The sequence below is a fragment of the Haliaeetus leucocephalus genome, unplaced genomic scaffold, assembly GCF_000737465.1.
Source record: "Haliaeetus leucocephalus isolate CR32 unplaced genomic scaffold, Haliaeetus_leucocephalus-4.0 Scaffold228, whole genome shotgun sequence".
Taxonomy (NCBI): domain Eukaryota; kingdom Metazoa; phylum Chordata; class Aves; order Accipitriformes; family Accipitridae; genus Haliaeetus; species Haliaeetus leucocephalus.
Window position 1 is genome coordinate 20,558,864 of NW_010972664.1, and position 18,539 is coordinate 20,577,402.

An 18,539-nucleotide genomic window follows, 5' to 3' on the forward strand; every position below is an offset into this window, starting at 1 on the left:
AACAGGGTTAGCAGTCAGACAATCTCGGCTCCGGATAAAAGATTTTAGAGCAGCAACGTTGCCTCGTTCTGTAAGTTCACGTTTGTGGGTTTGTGTGTGGGAGTATGGGGCACATGGGAACTGCGTTTTGCTAGCAAAGCAGGATTGCTCCTCGGCAGCCCTTGTGTGGGAGAACTTGGAGAAAAAGCCAAGGACCGGGCAGGCAGCAGTAGCTTGCAGACCCTGCTTCCCCTGAGGAGATGCTCCCCATGCGGCACTGCAGGGCAGCCTGGCTCCTAAGGACACTGTCTCTAAGGGCACGGGTAGAGAAGCGGTTTTAGCAAGGTCCTCTGTGACCCACTAAAATCTCCCAGTACCTCTTGCTAGAAAGAGCACAGTTGATCCTTGCCTGGCAGGAGCAGAGGTTGCTGGCTCCTCTCCCCCTCCGTGCCCCAGTCGTTAAATTAAGATAGTTAATATTCATCTCTGCCTGAGCCTTCCTCATTCCGAAAGCGTGCTAAAAAAACAGCTGTAAGGGGATATTTCTCCACTGACCGGCAGATTGAATTATTACGGTTATGTCCATAGCTACGGGTCAGGCAACAGTGAAAGCCCTGGCCGTGACCACAGCTACCGCTGCCATGTATTACTGCCATTCACCGGGGCAAAACTGTGCAAAGTGCCACCTTGGAGACCACTGCTGGGCGAACCTGGGTGCCAGCAAGGGATCTCATCCTCTCTGCGGTGCTGGGGTGCCTTCCTCACGGGAGGTGGTCCAGCCTGGCGCGCTCTTTGCATCCTCCCCTCGCTTTCTCTGGCGCAGATCGCCAAGGTGGTCTTAGCTTTCTCCCTCCTGCTACCCCATCCCCTGGATCCTCCCCTCCCGCGGCCCTTCCCCCAGCCCAGACCCACACAAAGGTGAAAAGGAAGGAGGCACCGATGACTTTCCTGTATCTGCCAGCTTCCCTCTCCACCTCTGACGTGAATGAGGCCCTTCATGTGCTCCTCTTGAGCAAACACAGATGCTTTTGTTTTATGGGCTGGTGGGACGGGATGGAATTAATAAATCAGATCGCCAGTGCTGCGCTGCCACATTCCTGCAATTTTAAGGCCAGATTACACACAAAAAAAAGGCAGAAGCAAAATAGGCAATCTCTTCAGAGAGAGCTCAGATGCTTTGACTGTGCCTCCTGCTTGCTGTCCCACTTGGTCCCGTGCTCCCTCACCCTTGTTCATTCCTCCTTCTCCTTTCTCCCACTCTCTCCTTCCCATTAACCTCATTTCTTCTGTTCCCTCTCCCTCCCTCAGGAGCCACTTTCAGTCATACCTTAGTATCCCACCTACATCCATTTTTCTTCCCTCACCTGCCTTTCTTCTAGCTTCCCTTACCCCCACCCCACACCAAGGTCTGCCCAAAGCTTAGGCATTCAGGTATGAAGTTCAATGTCCTGCACGCAAGCCCAAGAGCCAGGAAAGTTTCGGCTCTTATACCATGGACCAAAATATCTCTTTTTATACCTGCTTCCTCCACCCCACTTCAGTTTCTCCTCATAAGGCGAATGGTGCTGCCTGAGAGATTCAGTGAATGACTCTGGGAATAAACCACACGAATTATTACTGTTCTCCTCTCAGACATGGTATTTAACAGTGTTCCCGTGAGGAAAATTAGATCCCGCCCCAGAACTGGTGGGCCTTCTTTCTCCTTGAAGGGTAACCAGAAATACTTTGCCAGGCTTTGCCCAAAATTAATTTTTTTGAGCCAGGTAGCAAATTTTTAACATCTCTACTTGGCTACCATCAGGTGGTAAGGGGCTAGGAGAAGATCCTTTTCCTCCCCTATAATTAGCTAACTGTATGTCGGGCTTCAGGAAGGCAATGCGAACCGTGTGGTTAGTATAAGCTACTGTCAAGGGGCTGAGACACTTTTTATTCATTGCAAGGGTTGTTTTTTCTCTAATGAGCTTAGGCACTTGAAAGTCATTTCCCCAGAGTGCTTATACATTGTTGTGCTTATCTTACCTGTGGGGGAACTGAGGCACTGAAGCAGGTGAAATGATTTGCCCAGATCCACATACTTACGCATAGTTGAAGCTAGAAAAAGAACGAAGAAATCTTGTTTCACAGTTGAGTGCTTTATCCTCTGGCCTCGGAGGAGGCCAGCAAAGACCTTTATCTTGTTTAGATGAAGGGATAGTTGTTCCAAGAGGATGCCGGGGCAAGGGTATCTTTCTGTACTAATATGTGTCTTAATGAGCCCTGTTGCTAAGCGGCTTCAATGATAGATCATGCATCTTCTTCACTAAGCATTGAAATAATTTTTTCATCATTAAAGCTAATACAGAATCCTCAGAAACATCCAAAACTCACAGCAGGGGCTCAAATTAGCAAGCAAACAGAAACCAAATCCTGATTATCCCTGTGCACCTCTACAAAGCCCACAGGCAGCATCTGCTGAAGTCAAACAGGAGCCCGGCTGAGCCGTATCTCGGGGCTGGGCTGGGCAGTCAGAGGCAAGCTGGCAAATCCTACCGCTCGCAAGGTCCACAGCAAGTTTCTTTCCTCCCGCAGACATGCGTGCCAGCTCCTTATCTCTGTGGAAAGGAGGTAGGGGTGTTAACCACTGACTCCAGGTAGCCGAGGTGTCCCCTGGCAGGTCTTTAGAAAGGAGAAGTTATTTGCATTTTGGCAGATCTCAGCCTGGCCAGCATTTCTCCCCCACCCTGTTTGTTTTTTCCCCCCTCCTTGGAACTGCCTCCTCCATCCTACTCCCATCAACCTCTTGCAGCCTCTGTTTTGTCAACAACTAGATATTTCAGGTGTCCTCTCCAATCCAGCCCCCTGCTCTGCCTTCACCCGCACGTCTTCCCTCCACAGTGTGATACCAGCACCTCTTGCGCTGTAGCAGCCCATAGGCTTCTCCACAGCTCCTCCAGTAATCCCAGTGCATTTCTCGTTCTGGTTAGCAACTCTCATGCCATTTCCCATTTTCCTCAAACCTACGGCGCTTGGCAGCACGTTATCAAATGATAACAGGAGCTTTCTTTACAGCAGAAATTATGTTTCTAGCTTCTATCTTAGAACAGGACTCTTGGACCATTAAGAGAAACATAACAAACCTCTTATTACTCGATAGGCATCAGCAGCTCCATTACAAGGGAAGACACAGGACACTGCTAAGCACTTTGCTAAGATCCAGTCATCACTGCTGACCTCTATGCTAAGAAGACTTTTGTGGGTGAATATAGTTTACCCCAAAGGATAATTAAAAGGATAATTAAAGGAAATTAAAAATTGCTTCCACCACCTCCATGAGCCTTCATGTATGGCACTCCCTTCTCTTGTCACCCTCTTGACAACAAATCCGGTACTGTTCACGTATCATGACCAGTGTCCCCACTTGCGCTCCCAGTCACATTAGCTTGCACACTTCATCCCACCTAGCAGCCTCTTCTGGAGGTGCTGCAGAGGACCCTTGTGACTCTCCTGTCAGCACCTTCTCCCATTCAGCGGTAGATAAGCTGCCATCAGCAAGTTTTGTTCATAGTCCAGCAAGTCAAGCCACGGTTGGATTGTAGCTCCCTGGAAGTCAAACCAAGTCCTGTAGCTGTTGAACACTGGTGCAAAATAGTCACTAGGCATGATTTCTGCTCTTTTGTACTCCCTTCTGCATCGCACTTACCAGACAGCTAAAATCTGATACTAGGTATTTCTCTCCTAACCCTAATGTGGGTCCTGACCTGAGCATCAGGACAAACACGAATGGCCTAGAAATTAGTTTCAGCAGCAGAACCGGGAAGCCAGTTTCTTCCTTCTCCCTCCCCAAGAGGTTTTGGGATGTTTCCCCTGCCTAGGAGCTGTTGCTCGCCCTTCCGGGGTATGTTTTGCAGAGCTGGTAAGGGATGGAAATAGTTCACACGTGCATGTGGGAAGCTGGGAATGCTTCACTTGGCTTGTTGACCTCCACAAACGTCTTCACAGTGAACTGCTGTTGGCCTTGTCCTGCTGTAGCTCAGAAACACCAAGGCGTCTGTCATTGCTGAGGACACACTGACAAGATGACCGTTGACCGACATGCCAGGCTCCAGCCAGAGATGCAGGGTGCGTGCACGCTTGCAGGGGTTTGGGAAGGAAGGGGGTAGGATCAGCCTTCGTAACATCATCCTAAGGTTAGCCCAGTTTGGGTAACAGCCAACATCCCTTTGCTGGGAGAGAGTTAATAAGTTGAAGGAGACTTGACTGCAGAAAGAGAGAAAAGACTGTTCACCAGACACATAATATACAGAATCTGTTTAAGGACAAAGACTGGGAAAAGCAACCAGAAGTGTGCTCTGTGGGTGGGAGATCATTGTCCAGCAAGGACAAATCAGACCCCTGTTTTAAGAGATTCCTGAGTTTCTAGAGATCCAGTTTCTAGTTCTGCAGCTGCCACTTTTACCAGCATTGCTGTCTGTGGGGAGACAACGCACTGACCCAATGCTCAGAAAGCTTTTCGATAACCAGAGGGTGCTTTTCTCCCCCCAACACAAGAAGAGAGCCAGATACACCCCCAGAACCAGGAAAGATTCAGATCCACTTCTAAGATTTATAGCAGGAGCCCATTTCTTGTTTCAAGGAGAGACTGCTCTTTGTCTGCCCTGATGTTTCAGACCAACCTGATCTGCCTTTGAAGTGAGCTCAAAAGGGCTCTCAAAGTGCAGAAAAGGGTTCAAAAAAAGCCCGGTTCATCTTTGCCCTCCAAGCAGAAGTATCTGTTCCTCAGTTGTTCTGCCCAAGGGTTAGGAAGGACAGCACTCCCCAGCAGCCCTGAGTGCAGAGATGTGAGAGCTGAGGAGAGGCATCTCCCAGTATTTTCTTGCTGGTATTTGTGCAAAGATGACACTCCAAGCTCAAGGGACAGACAGAGCAGACAACTTACCAGCTTGGAGGGTAGCATCAACCCCTAATTGCATCCAGGTCTTGAGCAGCCTGAAGCACAGGCTTATTCACAGGTAAGCCCACAAGTACAACACAGCATAGGCTGACCTCCCTCCCAAGAGAAGCTTTATAGACACCACATGCAAAGACCACTTTCAGCCCAGGTTACCTTCAAGCGCAATCAAGGACCACAGCAGAGAGCAAGCCCTATACAAGCAAGCCCTATGCACTCTCAAGAGAGAGAGCAGAGTTTGTTTCTCGTGCTGTGAGCTAGTCCGCTCTCAATTCCCTCACAGCCTTCCTTGCCTTCCCAACAGACAAGTCTCTTCCATTTTAACGTGCGAGACGTGGAAAACCAGAAACCAAAACCTACACCTTTTCTTCCCGGTAGGACTGGATTGTTGTCAGAAAGGGGCATTTGGCTTTTGCTACTCCTCAGCTCCATCCCTTCGCCCCAATGCATCCACCGCGTACTTTTCCTACAAAGAAAAGCTTTTTTCTATCATGATGTAGAGTTATCTTCTGACAGCTACTGCCAGTGCCTAAGATATTTCATCTATTGCACTGACGGCTCCCCTGCTATTCCCAGAAGGTGGGAATTGCATATGGGTCTCTTGATCTCAGATGCCCTGGCACCTAATTTGGATGTGGGCTGCCTGTGGTCCAGAGTCAACAGCTTCCCTGTTAGGACAGGGGAGGACAGCAGGACAACCTCAGCAGGGCACTGGCCATCACCTTCCTGCCCCTTCTTTCCTTCGCTCCCTTCCTCCCTTTTCATTTCATATGCAGCAGGCAGAAGAATAAACACTGTAGTCTTCTGACTCTCTAATTTTCATTCCGGTGTTTCTTTTAATCAAGCCCAAGCTATACAGATCAGCTGTGGCATTTAAGGTACAAATCAAGCAGCGGACCATAACATATATCTATTGCAAAAGACAATTCTCTAGGCGCCACTTTATTTCTCAATTCTACATTTGTTTTTCGAAGTGTCTGCATGACACTTGGATGCCGCACAGCAAGTGGCAAATCTAATGAGTGCTGATGATTTATTCGGAGGAAGAAATCAGAATTAGCATTTTGGACCATCTCAGCTTGTTATGGAGTGAGCGTATTTCACACAGCTCAGAGAGCTGCAACAGCAAAAATGTCCATCAAGGAGACCAAAGTGGTGTTTCTCCTCTTTCCACTTCTCGCTTAACCAACGCCTGCATGATGTGGTGGCAACTGATCGGTGCTGGCCAGCTGTTAATCTATGGAGCGGCCACCCATGAAAACGTTCTGCCCAAATTTGTTGTTTGCTTGAGGCTTTTATTGATCACATAATTCAGCCAGCATTCCCAAATAAAAACTCGGGGGGATTGTTGCCCATACACCGCACACACCCTCTGTGCAATTTGGGGCCTGGACTCGGATTCTTCAGGGTGCCAGCACACATGTGTAACGGTTAAAATGTCAGTATTTCCACAGGTTTTGGGAAGCTAGTAGACATCTTTAGCTATGTCTGTGTCTTAAATGGCATAATTGCTATTCCACTCATTTGCAGTGTGATTTCAGCCAGAGCAGCTTCTCCTTCGGTTTCTTTTGCCCTCCCTAGGAGTAACTGGGAAGTCCAGCAGGGAAGAGCATTTCGACATTGCCTTTGAAAAGTAGGAGGAAAACAAGCTGTCTAAATCAATCAAGAGCGTGCATTAGTGATAGTATGTTCCTCCAGAGGTCTGCATTTGATGTCATATTGACACATAGCTAAGATCAAAGCCCATCTCTGCACCCTGGCTGCTACCAGAGGAACAGCGTTGGCCTTTGGGCCCCGGATCTTTACAAGGAGCTTGTGATCAATGTGATTTTTTTTTTTTTCCCCCCAAACAAGCACCTGTGAAATGTAATTATCCATCAAATAATGCCTAATGCTTTTTTCTCTGAAAAAGTAATTCTTCTCTGTCTTTGAAAATGTTCTGGAAGCAAATACTATGGGTTCTTCCTTTCTGCTTTTGTAAGAAACCTGTAAAATGACAGCTCCCACTCCCACCGAACAGGCATCAGCTGTTAACTCAGTAGGGAAAGCTCTGGATGAAATGTACAGATACTTTGGAACAATCCGGTATTGGTTTTGCTTCCTTAGAATTATTTTGCCTCCTCGGAAGAAAGAAAGCTTTTTTTTTTTTTTTTTGGATAATGCAGATATTGGGCTGATTCACGCTGATACGTTTGGAAAGATTATTCTGTAATAGTCATCAGCGTCTAAAAAGGACCTCGGTTCTGCCAGAGCTTGGCAGCAGGGGAGAGAAGCCGATGTTTGAATAAGCCCCCGACTTCTTTTTCAAGAGAGGGTAACTTGAAGCAGAGAGGTCTCTCAGGAGAGAGCTGGCTTTCTCAGGAGACATCTGGTACCTCCTGCTTCTGTTTGGGCCTGAGCTGCCAATCTTTCTCCGGGTATTTCTGGCACCCCTGGATTACAGCTCTGCAGCACAGGAAAATTAGGACGGGGTGGAGGGCTGTGTCCCTCTGAGTCACAGCCCACCCTTGCCAAAATTCAGGGGGACGGGAAGGCGGTGACGGGTCGCGCGGGTCAATCGGGAAGGACGCTTGGGTCCGGGCTGATTAAAAATAACCTCATTTAGACCTCCTTTTCCAGGCTCTGGAAGGCTCCCTGCATAGCTGGGCTTTGCAGCCAAGTTCAAGGTCTAGTCTATATCCGAACTGGGTTATCTCTGTTCCTGCTGATAGCCCAGATAGTGCCTGGATACCCTTGATCTACCTGGGGATAGCGGGCTGAGCCATACGCTGTCTCAAAAGTATTGGCTCCCACGGGACCTAGCCAGCAGATTTAATTAGCTTCGTCAACGTTTCTTTTTTGTTTTCTGTAGGGGTTTTTTTGCTTTTTTTTTTTTTTTTTTAGCTTGGGAACAAAGCACTGTATAAAGCATCACCCTCCCCCACTCCGTGCTGCTCAGACACGAGCCACACATCTGGGATAAGGATGCTCTGGGGAAAGGTGCCGTGTTGAGCTGTTTATGGACCAAGGTTGGAGGAAGATGCTTGACTTGGGTTCACGCGGGCGATGGAGGGATGGGGGGGATGTGCACGGCGCATTCCGCAAGGATGAGCCTAGTTTCTGGGCTGAAGGAACTGCGGTCCCATATGGTGAAGGGATCAGAGCTGGCAGGGAGAGGATGAAGCCTTTCTTTACATCTGAGGAAGAAGCACGGGGGCTTGGGAAGGACGGCTGTTTCACTGGGAGTGACTCACTTCCCAGGGAAGTTGTCCCCGCAGGAGCCTGCGCACCGAGTGACAGAGTATAGATGGGGCTGAGCCTTGAAACCCCACAGCTGCTGGTAGCTCCGCTCTCCCTGCCCTGGGGAAGGACCTAGCCTTCCTTTCCCATATTGTTTTATTATTTGTAGTTCTCTGGTTTTTGTCTCTCCGGGGGGCTCGGTTAATTTTGCCTTGCCCTCTGTCCCCACAAGCAGTAGGGAAGTGCTCACCTCATTCAGATGGCCGGCCTCGTTTGCCCAGAGCCGTTCACGAGGTCTGCAGCAGAGGGACAATCAAAACCCCAGCAGAAGAGCACCCTTCCACCTTCGGACAGGACCGCAGTGGTCTGCATTGCCTGTGCTACTGGGAAGTCAAGATCCCAGTTGTGCGCTTAGGAAAGAGCCTTTCCCTTCCCTGCTCCATCATTAAAATTTCCCTTCCTAGAAAAAAATCACAGAATCATAGACTCATTTAGGTTGGAAAAGACCTTCTTCCTTCTTTTTTTTTTCCTTTGCTTTTCAGCCACCCAGTTCCAGCAGAGTTTAGGGGAGAAATTGCTATTTATTGAGCAAAAAACCAAACCTCCCTTTTCCTCTTCTGTTTCCCACCCCCACAAGAAATACAGCTGGATGGGAACCCTCGGGCACTGCCCTTTAGATCTGGCCTCTCCTTTCCTACATCGATGCCACTCCTGCAGACCTGTGTCAGGTTCAGAGGAGTCCCTGCTGCTGAGAAATGTCCTGTTGTGGCTGTGTTTGCACAGTAATTACCCCTGCTTATCCCAGAGCAATAACCCATTCCACCCACTGCTGTGGTTCCTTGAATCCGTCCTCCTTTATTCTGCACGTCTCCAACAGGCAGGAGACTGCCCGGCGAGGGGAAGCGCTGCAGCATCTTAGCCTGTCTCAATTTTAAACAGTATTGAAGTTTCGGCTGAAGGCTCTGATGGGCCCGAGGGAATTGAGGGAGAGGGGACAGCCGCTTCCCATGGATTTCAGCAAAGCAGAGACAGAGCCGTTGCTGATCACCACAAATACTGGCACTGCCATGAATTATGCATTCCTTGTTTAAAGAGAGGTCGCTCTCATCAATAATTGAAAGCTCCCTGCTCTGCCTTCAGCATCACATCTCCCACACCGGGAGTTAGGGAACTCATGAAATCTGCATGGACTTCCTCAAGGTGGCTAGGGGCTGATGGAGAGAGGCAGCAAAATGCAGGCAAAACAAACCCAAAACCTTGCTGACGGTTTCGGTGCGTGAAATTAAAAGTCATCTGCACCTGCTGGCAGCTCTGCTTCAGCTCTGCCCCTCGCACCCCTCTCTCCTCCCCTCTCCGTGCCTCTCTCCTCCCAGGGTACGCACAGAATGGCGGGTTTGCAAACATGGTATAAACCAAGATGAGAGGGTGTTTCTTGAAGCTTTTGGCTCCATTAGCTGAGACTAGTTTGCTTTGGGTGCTTGCCTAGAAAATCTCTACACTGGATGGCAGGATGTTCCCAGGGGATGGTTTGAACTGTGAAATTCGTCCCTCTGGGAAGATAATGATCTTTAGAGTCTGTGTCTCAGACTACAGACATACAGTCCTGAGGCTGGGGTTGGTCCAACGTTCAGGGTCTTGTAAGCCAGGCCCAGACAGGCTGGCTGCCCTGATCCGGAGGCTGCAAAATCATCTTTCTTGCAGAGCAAACTTTTCAAAAGGTTTGGTTCTTGTGCTGAATCAGGCAGGTGGAGGGCAGAACTGAAACCTCAGAACAGAATTACCAAAACCCATGTGATTCTAACCGTTTCTGAGTTACCAAAGAAGACATAAATTGAGCAGCATTTCCACAGGGCTCTAGGAAATTCACAGGCACCCTTATAAAACCCAGTCAGTTGGACCTTTCCCCAACTTTCACCTTTCTCTACCATTCACCCAACATATCCTTTCAAACTATTCTGCAACTCAGGGAGAAAGTCACATATGTGACCTCTTAAAGTTGTACCTGAAGGGTGAGGCCGACTGGGATGTTCTCCAGCCTGGGAATCTTTACCCCTCTCCCAACATCTGAGCTGCCCTGCCTGGAACAAATTACCCTGTTGGTAATTTGTCAACAGCAGATGAAGGGATCGGTCACATACGATGCTCTGAGCCTCAGCCAGATCTTGCTTCTCCTCAGCATCAATTTGGGGCATCCAGGCTGGGGCTGGGCTCTTCCCCTTGTGTGTTTCTTTCATTCTCTTCTGCATCCTTTTGGATTAATGTCCCCTGCATAAGCACATGAGCTTAAACAGAGATGGGATGGTGTTATGTCCCGGGAATTGAGAAGTCTGACAAAGCAGCGTGAAGCGACAGTAGTACAAGAAACATTTTGTCTCTATCATACTCAGCTTTGTGCTCTGTGTGTGTGTGTTTGTTTATTTTTTAATGGAGAACAGAAGATTGATGGATGAAATTAAGAAGAGGGATGTGTAATTGGAAAACAGCTCAAGAAGGCTACAGGCAGCATATTGAAGGCATCCATCAAACATTCAGCTAATGTTGTTAAGGGTGTGTAGCACAAACGAGGGCTGCAGGAGACACTGGGAAAAAAAGAAAAGGGAAGAGAAAGTGGAATAGGCAGGACAGGGGAAATAGCAAGGGAGGAGAAGAGCCAGCAAGAGACTACAATCAATAATATTTGTATTGCAATCGCATCCAAAGACGACTCCTGTTGGGATCAGTGCAGGACTGTACAAGTACATTAAGAGACAGTCCCTGCCCTCTACAGCTAAAACCCAGGAATTACGGGATGATCGCTGGAGATGCATTTAGAAGATCACAAAATTTTCTTCTGATCTTGAAGCTCATTTAATAGCATCTACTCTGAACGGGTTTAAAGGCAGAAGGAAGGTAGCTGCTTGTGCCAAGAATACACACAGTAATGCCTGCCAGCCAGGCATGCAATTAATCTGAGCCACTTAGGGGACTTTGTTTTTAATTATAAAAAGTAGGTAAAATATGTGCAGTAAACCTCTGTAAGCCCCACTGGGGCCATCAGCAGGCTACCCGGAGGCACTGACATGTGACTGGGTTTGGATGCTATGTTTTCAAAAGGATGGGCTGATGCTTTAATGGACCACTTTGTGGGAAATATTCCATGCGGGGTAGACATTAAGAAAATGCAAAGGGCCTTTGTGTGGGGAAGGAGAGAAGACAAAGGCTAAAATTATTAGTAGGCCAGGGGATTCCTCTAGTCGTGGAGACAGGGAAGAAGAGAGACTCTTAAGGACTGAGAAAAGGCAGGTGAAAAATGTAAAGGAACAGAGAAAAGCAGAAGCATGATGGATGCAGGGGGTGGCAGTGGGGGAGAGAAGGTAACGTTTTAAAGAGAAAATAAAGTATTCCAAGACAGATCTTCTGAAAGCGGGGTTAAAGTCAGCTCCTCTGTGAGGTTCACAAGTGACGTGGTGCTTTATGTGGGGTTTAACTTCTTCAGCATTGCATGCTTTGGAAAAGCAATAGAGAGAAGGTGCATGTAGAAATAAATGAGCAAGGAGCACCAGGGGTATTGCACACGCAGACAGCATCTCCACTTGTTTGCAGCGTTCGGGAAGCATGAACAGGGCTGGCTGTGAGGAGGAGGAGGAGAAAGAACTAGAAAGGGAATTCATTAAAGCTTTTCTAACTCTGATCCGCTCTCCTCTGTGCTCTCTTGGTAACACAGCTGCCACTGCCACCTCCTCCTCTCCTTCCCTCCAGAAGCGACCTGAGTTTGCAGCAGTGGCAGGCCCGCTGCATAGAAACTGTGCCTGTATAATTAAGGCCTTTTATTAAAGGCAGAAAACACTGGCTGCCTGATCCTAGTGCAGGGACGTTTGTAATTGCGAGCGTACTAGAGAAAGGAAGGAGCTGCGATGCCCCTGGACCAAGGTGCCTGCTGCCTTTACGAGGCAGCGCAGAGCCCTCCTTGGATTTCTTTGGTGGCTCCGTTCTCACGGTCCCAACTGATGGGAAGCTTTGCTCTGTGCTGCTAAGGGAAGGAATTTCCCCGAGGGCAAGCAGCCCCTGGTGTGGGTAACACCATCCTGCCCTGCGTCCAGCCTAGATCTGGAGCTTACCAAACACCTATGCCTTCGGCACTAAAGCTTGAAGGTGACTCTTGTGCCTGCCCTGGACCCAGCCGTCAGAAAGCAATGAAGTTACGCAGAGCCAGCCTGTTTGCTGCACAAGGCTCCTGCTGGCATCACCAAAACTCAGCCACCCAGGTTCCTTGGCCCACTTCTTCGTCGTTTTTTCCATAGCTTGAAAGTAGAGGAATGGGCACCACGGTGTTCCCTGAGTGAGGAGGTAAGAAACATTAGACATTATCGCCATGAACAGTTGGTTTGGGGAGCAGTAGAGAGAGGTTCCCTTGAGGGATTGCTCCAGCGTGGTACTATCGGTGTCTAACAAGGACTGAGCTCATGTTGCAGCAATTTCCTTTATAGGGCTTGTGAGTATCTGCTTGCCTGCCAGAAGACTTGCTGAAACGTGCTAGTCTTCTGTCAGATTTGGCTGAAATGGGTTTGATGGTTATTGGTGGCAGTAGGGCACTGATGAGCCCTGCAATCACATAATCCTTGGTTTTTTCAGGACACCAAGGTAAAATGTCAGGGAAAGAATTAAAGACAGGTCTTAAGAAGATCCCAGAGGATGAATTTAGAATAGCATCCCCTGATATCTTCCCTGAGTACCATGCGGCTGCTGTCACTGCAAAGCAGAGCCCTTTCGGACCAGTCGTCTGGTCTCACACAATTCTCTAAGGCTGAAGCAAGGCAATCCTTCCCCCTTGGACAGATGAGAAGCTGCTGGGCGCAAATCCTGGGCAAGCAGTTTCCTTTGCACAAAATGTGCCTATGTCCCTTTGAGGACCTTGGCTTTAGGCAACTGGCCTTCAGTACACCTAGAAAATCTCCCGGCAGAGCAGGGATTTAGAGCCAACCGATTTAAACCTCCTTTCCATCCTTTGTATCGGTATGATGCCATCGCTCTCTTCCCTCAACCTGCCTTCAGCCTAAGAGAGCAAGAGGGCCTGCTGGGGCTGTGCCGTTCAGCAGCTCTCCAGTTCCCAGGGCGTGCGACTGTAGTTTCCCAACAGAAATCTCTCTGCAGGAGGTTAATGAAAGTTTTATGCTCCCTTTCAGCCTCCTAATGAGCATCGCTGTGGTAGCGAGGAAGGAGAAGTATTTGGCATCAGAAAGGTAATCCCAGAGGAAACGGATTACAGATGTTACCAGGAGGGAGAGGGGAATAAAATCCAGCTATCAAACACCAGGCAGCCTGCTTGGAGCGACAGCAGAAAGTCCTCAGATGGTAACAAGTGACTTTGCTCTGTATCCTTCAGTTTTTCCTGAGCTGCTGTTCTCCAGCAGCAGAAGTGGATCCCTCTTTCTGGAGCACTGCTTTTGTTGCTGGTGTGTAATAACAATATCGGGAGATTTCATACCCAGAGAGGGACCAAAGCAGAAGCTAGAAGTTGGAGGAAAATGTTCCTGACTGTGCCAGAGCCATACAGAAGGCAGCACGTACACTAGGCAAGCCCATTTGATGTTGGACTTGCAGAAGTCATCTCTGGGATCTCTTGCTTGTATGACTTACTGCACACAGGCTGTTAAGGGTCTTTCAAACAGGTGAGCCAGGACTGGGATCTCATCACACTATGACTTAAAACAGGAGTGAGTTATGTCCCTGAACAAGTGGTCTGCAATAGACGTCCAAATACATCTGTGTTTTCCAAACTGATCATTAATGTTGGGTACTTTGTTGAAGGCATGGCTACCTTGAGAAGCCAAGGATCTGATTTCCAGAGAGACTGACAGCTCATTAATCATATTAACTAGTGGGAGCTGAAAGTGCTCAACAATTGTGAAAAATCAAGCACAGGACTACTGTAGCCTGGGCCATCTGTAAATAAGCCACCCCCTGTTGTCACTTATTCCTGATACCTTTGTCTTTTATTTGTCTTTATTTTCTTTTAGTTCCTCTCACCTCATAGAAGGAGTTTTGAAAACAAAGGTTAAATGTTGCAATTCCATAGATATCATGATCCTGTACATTACAGAAATGCTAAGAAAGAAATTAAAGTATTCTGAAGTCTGTGATTTAAACTAAATGCTGCAGTGACCAAACACTGCAAGCCAGGAGTAGAAAGGGATGTGGAATAATTAAACTTTCAGCAGGCATCACCAGTACTGTGGAATGACTGAGGCAGGGATTTTGTGGAAAACTTAGTAGGTGTGCATCCTAGCATGCATCCCTGATTGCCTCAATGCATCTGCATAAGGAGGATGAAGTAAAACTGCAGGAGTGAAAGAAATGCTGGCTGTCTTGAGGATGCCTAACATTTTCTGTTTTGTCCACTTGCATATGCAGGAACACAAATCTTGCACACAGTTTTAAAAAATTCTACAAAAGAAGCAAATTAAATGGTCACCACAAAGCTCAGGATGAATACCAGCCCCAGAGAGGGGGCAACTAAAAGTCCTCTCTGGCTTCAGAATCAGCAACATGAACAGCCCTAAGTCAAGGACAGTGGGTTCATCACGGGGCAGCGGGAGGTTCTTTATAGCAACATAAATAGATAAAAGCTTCTATTCAATAGCACAGGAATTGGCTGGGGCAGCTGGACAATGATTCGGGCCTGCAATGTTAATGGGGCTCCTTGTAAACTTATACCTAGACAAACGCTTTGCTGGATCGGGGCCCAACATTTATCATGCCTCCCTCCAAGCAAGCCGAACTCAGTCCATTAACTTGGCCTCTAGACTCACTGTCCTAATGTTTGTGGTGACCGATATTTCGAAGGCCTTACTCTTTTTTTCTGCTCTGAAAGGTAGAGAGATGCCTGGGCATTGGAAGCTCTCTGCAGCATGCTGAGGAGACGTAACCTACTGACCACGCTCCTGATTGCCTTGCCATGGGCTCTTCTCCTAACCTTGTGGCACCAGTACCCAACCACCCACTACCTCAGCCTGCTGAGAAGTAAGTGCAAGAGTTCTGCTGTCAGCGTCCTGGTGGTTGCGATGATTGCCGGCGCGAACCCTCGGTAGGAGATGCTCTTTTATGGGACGGGTTAAACAAAGACAAACTTGCCTGAAGAACCCCTCAGGGTTTGCCTACAGCAGGCACACAAACTGTTCTTAAGAGCGCGTTAAACATGCACCCTTAGGCTGGCTTTGGGGAGAGGATGCTGGTGTGCTGAGCACCGACTCCAGGCAAATGTGTCCCCAGCACTCCCTGGAGAGGAGGCAGCCCAGCAGTGATTAGTTCTCTAACATCTTTCTTCTTCTTCTTCCTTCCTTTTGTCCCAGAAGAGACAGATGAGAACGTGACTTCCAAAGCTCTCCTCAATGGTACATCTGCACTGAGAGAAGAAGGCTTCCCATCATGCATTCGGCAGCAGCAAAGCACAGGGGCAACGCCTAAAATCATCCAGAATTACGTGTACTCCAGGCCTCCCCCATGGTCAGACACCCTGCCGACCATCTTTGTTATCACCCCTACCTACACCCGGCCAGTGCAAAAAGCTGAGCTGACCCGTCTGGCCAACACCTTCCTACACGTCCAGAACCTGCACTGGGTGGTGGTGGAGGACTCGCCCCGGAGGACCAACCTGGTATCCAACCTGCTGGAGAAGGCAGGGCTCAACTTCACCCACCTCAATGTGGAGACGCCCAAAAGTCTGAAGCTGGGGCTGTCCTGGATCCCATCCCACACCCCGAGGGGGACACTACAGAGGAACCTGGGGCTGCACTGGCTGAGGGACAGCTTCAGCAACACCCCACCACCAGAAGGGGTAGTGTATTTTGCCGACGATGATAACACCTACAGCCTGGAGCTCTTCGAAGAGGTAAGAGTCGTAAAATTACGCGGGATGGAAAAGCAGGATGCGGCCGCAAAGCCTCTTAAGGCCAGGCACGCTTGCAAAGGCCTCTAAGATAGGGCTACCACGTGGACTTTTACCATCAGCTGGGAGAGAAGGGCTCTGGCAGGTTGCCTAGAGGCTTCCTCGCCCGCCCTGCACTCAGTGGGAGCTGGATATAGGCGAGATGCAAGCCTATAGTTAGGCAAATGCAGCAGCCGTGCTCTAAAGGGCTGAAAGAGCAAAGAGCACATCTGCCATGGTGTAGGCTGCAGATGGGAATAGCCACTCACGCACCATTGCAACAGCTTGAGCCCCTTTTGCCAGGGGCCAGAGGATATATACTCCAGAATTTATACCTCTCCTCAGGGAGAGCTGACCTGATTTAAATAAGCACCGAAGACAAACTTCTGGCAAAGCATAAATCTGCACTGTTGTAGGGGTGTGATGGGTAGAGGATGTTAGAAAAGTTGACTGACTTTCCAATCCACCTTTTCTCCTTGGCTGCCCTTCTGTACTCTGAGTTCCAGCCACCACAACAGGGCTGTGCCCCTGGGATCACTGAAGCTTGCCCAGACTTCTGCTGGAAACCTGGCTTTTGTGAAATGCCAAGCCTATTGTAAACTTGCAAAAATTCAGTAAACTCCCGTGTCACCAATTTAAGCCAAACTGTACAGAGTTATGCATCAGAACATATTTCCAGTTTTCAGAATTTTTTAGATCTCTACTAAGCTCATCCTTTCTTACCTCTTGCCAGGTCCTTTCTGACAATTTCAATAAAAACCCACTCTTTCAGGCAGTAGCCATGGATGGAAGAACAAGGGTGGGGGGAATTTGCAATAAATGAGGACAAAGATGTACCAGTCAGGGAGGGAGATTACTTGCATGAGGGTGAAGTTGGACTGAGTGGAGTTGATAATACGGAGCTAGAGGCCTGGTAGAAGTTGTGTTTGGCAATTACAAAAATGATAACATTTTACAAAAAAATTAGAAAAGTTCAGAGGAGAACAGAAAACCAAAGGGGTTCCTTCTTCTGAAGGACTGAAGGTGGGCACGGAAAAGCAGTGAGTTTGGTGTTCAGAGAAGAACGTGCTAAAACAGCCTTGTGGCTTTGCAAGCTGTAGCTCTTCAAGCAGTAGCACAGGTGAACAAGCGCTCGTGCTGCCGAGAGCTACGCGACCGTGTGGGAAGTCAACGGGGGAGGACGGGTGGCAATGAACGCAGAGGATGGTACACTAACGAGCTGGGACAAATGCGGCGGGGTTGAATTCTCACAGCACCGTTTCTTTCTGGCACACAGATGCGCTACACGAGGAGGGTGTCAGTCTGGCCAGTGGCTTTCGTTGGGGGGCTACGATATGAATCCCCAAAAGTGAGCCCAGCAGGGAAGGTGGTGGGCTGGAAAACTGTCTTTGACCCTAACCGTCCCTTTGCTATTGACATGGCTGGATTTGCTATAAGCATCAAGCTGATTTTGGAGAAGCCTCAGGCCAGTTTCAAGCTGGAGGGAGTTAAAGGAGGCTACCAGGAAACCAGTCTGCTGAAGGATCTGGTGACTATGGATGGGCTGGAGCCCAAAGCAGCCAACTGCACAAAGGTGAGTAGGACAAGAGACCTTGAAGAGACATTCTCCTGTCTGCTGGCTGCTTTTACAGCTTCCTGCCATGCTCCTCCACCTTCCACCGTGCCTGCCCTGTGCCGGCACATGTCAGTGCCGAACAGTGCTGGGACAGACGGGCAGAGCCTGCCAAATTCTTCACAGGCGCAAAGCTCCTGAGAGAGCGCTGAGGAACAGTTAGTGCTATGCACTCTACGTTAACAAAGAGCCTCAGATGTATAATTCGTGCCCAGATTGCTTCTCCAAAATCCAGGAGGATTGGAAGAGGGTTGAGTCTGGGGTTTCAGTCCAGAATGATCCCTCCTCCTTGTCACTGATTCACACACCTGTGAAGACTCTCCCAGGTTCAACCCCTTTGAATCATGATGTCCTTCAAATAGCTGCGAGTCCTGGGTTGCTAAGGTTCCCACCCAATGGATGCGCTGCTCTTGGTGTTTCTGTTGCATCCAGAGCCCCTGAAATCTTTGTGATTCCCTCTAGGTGTTGGTCTGGCACACAAGAACTGAGAGGCCCACTCTGGTTAACGAAGGCAAGCGTGGATTTACAGACCCCAGAGTAGAGGTGTAAGCAGAGAGCCAGCTCCAGGGTGTGAGTACCTTTGTCTTTATTTGTTTTGGCAAGGTAAATAATCTGTACCTGTTTCCTTATTTATGCTATTATTTCCTCAAAGACTGCGTATATGATTGTCCCAGTAACTCCTTTACCATGCCACCCTTTGCACAAGAAGTAGATCCTGATCTTTACCTACTTATGGTCTGCATTTCATACTTATTCAAGCCTCCTTGCAGTCCACATGGAAGCTTTTCCTGCACAGACTGAGAGAGAAAAGTGGCAGAAGAATCCCATGGTTTCACTCAGTAATAACGACAAGCCAAATTCCTTGTTCCCCTATTTCTGCCAGCTCGAAACTCTCTTTA

General features: G+C 48.6%; 1 protein-coding gene across 1 annotated transcript; it reads left to right on the forward strand.

Annotated features, from left to right (window-relative positions):
• The first annotated feature begins 15,012 nt into the window (after positions 1-15,012).
• Positions 15,013-18,189, forward strand: LOC104831694 (galactosylgalactosylxylosylprotein 3-beta-glucuronosyltransferase 1-like). Its single transcript, XM_010567439.1, has 4 exons — positions 15,013-15,124; positions 15,454-15,992; positions 17,305-17,601; positions 18,103-18,189. Exons 1-4 carry the CDS (start codon positions 15,013-15,015, stop codon positions 18,187-18,189), a joined length of 1,035 nt encoding a protein of 344 aa, XP_010565741.1.
• Positions 18,190-18,539: the final 350 nt, after the last annotated feature.